Source organism: Nanorana parkeri, unplaced genomic scaffold, assembly GCF_000935625.1.
Source record: "Nanorana parkeri isolate BGI_ZX_2015 unplaced genomic scaffold, ASM93562v1 scaffold432, whole genome shotgun sequence".
Lineage (NCBI taxonomy): Eukaryota > Metazoa > Chordata > Amphibia > Anura > Dicroglossidae > Nanorana > Nanorana parkeri.
In genome coordinates this window covers 819732-824913 of record NW_017306700.1, presented here as the reverse complement: position 1 = coordinate 824913, position 5182 = coordinate 819732, and the positions used below count along the sequence as shown (strand labels likewise).

Genomic DNA, 5182 nt, shown 5'->3' with positions numbered 1-5182 from the left:
AAGGTAAATTCCCGGCTACTCATCCACAGAAATATCTATACAAATCCGACGTAGATATAGATGGATATAGATGGACTAAGCTCCATTGAAACATTGACAATAAAACACACAATACACAATCCTTGTTTTACAATTTAAGCAATTAAAAAAATAAATAAAACAACTGTTATTTGGTAAAGAAACCAATCAATAAATACTCACCTTTCCCAATGCCCATGCTCTGACTGCCGTTCCGATCACTACTTCCAGGACTGTCAATCTCCTGACGTGAGGTGAGATCGGGGACACGCCTGGAAGCGTTGGTTTCCTAGCAGACTTTGGGGGACCAGTTTTGGAGCTCAAAAGAGCATTCGGCAGCACAAGCAGTGGGAATGGTGGGTTTTTACTGGTTGCTTTAACAGGATATAGATGTTTTTGCAACAGGTTTGCTTTGTACATTTTATACAGGGAACACCCATCACCCATAACACATTTTTTTGAGCAATATGGATTTCCTTAAGTGGTATGCACCTTGTGTGCTGGTGTCTGCATGGTGAAGAGTACTATACATCAATTGGCAAAATGGAAGGATGGTTCTGAAGAAAGCTGGCCACTTGGTAATTATGCGATCACTGGAAATCAGTGGAAGGATGGGATGCTACCAAAAATAGATGTTGCATGCTAAGAAGAGGAGTGACCACACACAACTCCTATTTATATTTTCAAAATTATCCTAATTTATGGGGTATGCAAAGAATAACCGCACAACCTCTTCATCCCACCAGTGAGTGCCTAGTGCCCAAGTGTCCTAAAGACAGACCTAAGCATTGTCACGTGGGTTGTGGGAAGTGTGAGTCATGACTGAGCCTATTGGGGTTCTGGAAAGGCTATAAGGACACTTGTTGTGAGGAAGGTATAGCATAGTACTGAGGACCTTTGTTTACTGAAACTGTTCTCCACCCCAAGTTTATTTAAACGTTGGTCATGGAAGGGCAGAAGTCTCATTGTAGGAGATAGAGATATTTGGCCATACTTGTTCACGTCACTACCCTTTACTTCTTTCCTACATAATAGTCTCCAGGTCTTTTTCTTGCAGGTGGCCATGTATGGTCAGCCTAAAGAATAAAATAATTTGAGCATATCTTTTAGGGTTGCTTGTAGTTTGTGATTTTGTTCACATGGCAGCATGAAGTTTATCTCTACCCAGAGCTGGCTGCTTGTTTGGCCACACATAAAGGGAGAACCTTGGACAAGGTTCAATAAAATACCTGATACCCAAAATTACAAAATGCTGTTTCACGCCTTCCATTGTCCTCTCCACACAGTCTGGTGATCACAGTTCAAGTCCTAAACACTTACATTTCTCAGATCTTACATAAAACACCTTTGCTTCAAAGATCAAACAAAACAAAGCACAAATCTGCAAACTAGTTGGCCAGTTATCAGGGATTTTTTTTTACCTTTGTAAACAGTTCTTTTAACAAACACTACATTTACTATGGTAATATTGTGATGTCTAAAATACAAAATATATTTGAATGTATTAAAAACAATGAACATATCTTGACTGAGTTTGCAGGAGGATTGTGTTATATACACCTTAAACCAGGGGTGGACAAATCAATATGGAATTCAGTTTCCAGTCTGTCCAATCTAGTAGTCAGCACAATTTTCTTGGGAGCCAGCTTCATTGACAACAACTAGGGAAAACCTCAAAAGTGAGGTGCCAGCTGTAATTTTTAAGGAGCATTGGCTACCTGACTCCTTGTATTTGTCCAGCCCAACCTTAAAGTGAAGTGAAGGTAGTCTAAAAAATGGCATTATGATTAGTAATATTAGCGGTACGAAGAAGATGAAAGTCCACTTGGCAAACTATTGTGATAAAGAAGCCCCAGTAGGTTGCGTAACCTTCTGAATAACAATTAACCATATTATCAGCTTTCACCCTACCGTATACAAATACACATTTAGGAGCAATAGTCATTTTCGCTAGCTTTGCAAGCCAATGGTCATATGACCTGTGTCGAAAGAGATGCTGACTATAGCTGGCTCCATCTGAGTATTACTCAGAACAGTCCATATGGTCAAAATTCCAACTGCCTAAAGGCCTGAGTCCATGAACTTGTACAGATGGGCAAATATAGAGTGCTTTCAGGGACATTCCATTTGCACTTACGAGATCATTCACTGTTAATTGATGTGAAATTGACCTGCTTCTGACCTGAATTTAGTTGATCTTCCTTTAGCTTTTGTCTAAGGACAAGTTCACACCAGCCTGATTGGTGCTGGAACGCACTGGATCGCATTCCGGCTGGCTTACTTTGTTTTAGGGCGGGTAGAAGGCCCCCACTGGCCGCAGTGCGATTGCACACACCTGAACGCATAGTGCATGCAGCATTTTTTCTGACCGCACCGGACCGAAACACAGGCACTGATGTGCCTTGCGTTCCGGTGCGGGCGATCGTACTGCGGCCGGAGGGAGTAGCTGAGGTGCCATGGACCTCAATGCAGGGCCAATCCTCCTCCTGCCCCAAAACAAAGTGAGCTGGCCGGAATGCGATGCAGTGCGTTCCGACACCAATCGGGCCAGAAAGCACTGGGGCTGATGTGAACTAGACATGTTTACAATGTAGATCCAGTTTAAGTTAATCACATTCACACCACACAATCACATCATAAAATACATTTTGGAAAGACATTTCAGAAAAGAATCCCGAGACAACTGAACTACACATTTAATATAATTGGCGTAAAACTGATATTTCATTGTACTCAGTAGCTGGAAGACAGATTACATGTTGGCATTTATATTGTTCAAGGACTCGAGTGGAGTTATCAAGACCAGAATTTTAAACACAACACTACTGCCTTAACCCTTACCTCTACCTACTACCCCAAGCTTGAATACCTCCTTTACAAAGCAAAAAAAAGATGTTATGCTCGCCCAGTAGACTGTATCCTATACCCTCTCTCTCCTATCTATGAAGATGTTCAGCATTGCATTACTGCAGTGAATATCAGCTTTGTAGGCACTAGAAGAGGACGGTTAAATGCTAATGGGGCAGCTGAAGACCAAATCCCCTAGACAACTAGTGATGACCCGGGTTATTCTGGCGGCTCCTTAGTGGATGAGCGCTACAAAAACAACCCCCTACCACCTGTTAATATGTTTGCCAGGCTACCCTGCCACTCTATTGTCTGGGAAAAACATGGTCCTTTTGCGTATGGGGGAGCATGTGACTTATTCCCCTTGCTCCCAGGATGCAGTGCTCAGGGCTCGGCAGTCAATCACCAGAGCTAACACTGCTACATGAGGAAGGGGAGGTGGTCAGTAAACCCTGTGTAACCTTCAACATCATTCAATACAGAGCTTATAAAATGTTTGGACTCCTGGCTCTGGCACTGAGCGCATGTATGGTAAGAGTAGGTAGGTATGGATTGTTCTTTCAAGAGAACCTTCTTTTCAAGCTTACTAGTTGTCTGAATTTTATCAAAAACAAATTCCACTGGAAAGAACATAGACAATCAGCACTTGTGTGTAGTCAGTCGCTAACAGCACCAAGATGGATCTCTTCAGACATCTGCGACAATGTGCAACAGCGCTGTGCAAATACTGCCATTCATCCATTGCCAAAGTCCTCACAATCAGACAGTGCAAAATGCTAATCGGAAGCAGAAATCGCAGAGTAAGCATTCTCTGCGATTTCTGGAGAATATCTACTTCATCTTTTTATAAACACTTTCCATTAATGAGAACCAGAACCATCAAGTGCAAAGCGAACTGTCATCCCCTCGTAGGGACGTCCCATGTCTCATTTTGAAGCCATAAGGGAAACCAGAGACACTCACCATCTGCTTGTGGTTTGGGAAGAAGGACTGATCCACCAAGGGGAACTTGTCAGCGCCCAGTCTATGGAAGATCTTAATAAGCTGCGAAAACTGGAAAGACAATGACAGAATCAGAAACTGCCCACAACTCATTTAACATTTACATTATGTTACTGTATATAAAACATTGAAGTTACTGAACTGTCACCAGGTCACCGTAATACATCTGCAGGAGGTGTTAAAGCTCAACTCTGGCCTTCCCTTCAGTCTGGCACAGTTGTGTAGGTTGCTCTCTTGCTTACTCTGATTTCACTGCACACTGGGAGCTTCTCACACAGCCAGCCCACAGCTTGTATCAAGACTAAGGGCTCGAGGGAGGCGTACTGAGGCAGGGTGCTGTGATGTTTTCAAGAAGCCCCTCCCACCATTCATAATCTGATTGGATTGTATAGAGAAGCACAGAGACTCAGTGATGACATTGGCTATTTCAAATTGCAATAGCCAATAGCAAGCTGGCTATTGTTCCTGCCCACTGAGCAGTGGAGCGGACCTGAGAGAGAAGTTTCTCTCTCAGGGCCACTCCTCTGCTCAGTAGGTGGGACTTCAATAGCCAGCCTGTTATTGGCTATTGCGATTTGAAATAGCCAATAGCAGACTGGCTAGTCAAGCCACAACGTTCTCTTTTAGGTCCACTCCTCTGCTCTGTGGGCAAAAATTCAATAGCCAGCTTTCAATAGCCAGAGGATATTTGCCTGTTGCTTGAGAGTGGCCTTTGCTTGAATGGGGAGATGCTTACATTCACCTGTCAGTTACTATTAACTCTCAAGCAATCAGAGACTACAGTTATCAGTCACCTACCGATCCCCATCGGTGCTGGATAACTAGGAAATTACTGTAACAAAGTTATCCAAGATAGCCAGCTGTGACAGCACTTCCTCCTGCCTGTCTCCTCCTCTGCTGCAGTGAAGGGATGTCCCTTGGCGTCCTCACATCCTATGCACTGTATTGGAAATTACGACTCAAGGATCCTTTGGCCACTGCAGCAGAGGAGGAGAGAGGCTGTAAGGCAAAAACGAGCAGTTAACCCTTACAGTGCTGGGGTAACCCCGCTGCAAGGGTTAATACAAATTTTAACTGGAGTTCTTCTTTAAGCTAAATGTCTTGTTGCACTGACAGCACAGATACTACCCCTGTGACAGCACACAGATCCCTTTTATACAATGAACATGCTTTCTTCTGTTTATTAACAAAAATCCTTTATGTTTTTATGTTTATGATATCTATACTCTCCCAACATGCTATGTGGGTGGATTGTCCAGACACAGTGTGGGTGCATTTTAATACAAAAAGATAAATTACGTTGGGAACCGGAAAT

The 5182-nt window shown here is 43.1% G+C and overlaps 1 protein-coding gene across 1 annotated transcript in view; it reads right to left on the bottom strand.

Moving 5' to 3' along the window:
- The window catches only part of SYN3 (synapsin III), a 258300-nt gene that overhangs the window by 142412 nt on the left and 110706 nt on the right, over positions 1 to 5182 (bottom strand). Inside the window, exon 6 of the mRNA XM_018560102.1 lies at positions 3829 to 3918. Within this exon, the coding sequence (XP_018415604.1) occupies positions 3829 to 3918 (90 nt within the window). The remainder of the gene's footprint in view (positions 1 to 3828; positions 3919 to 5182) is intronic.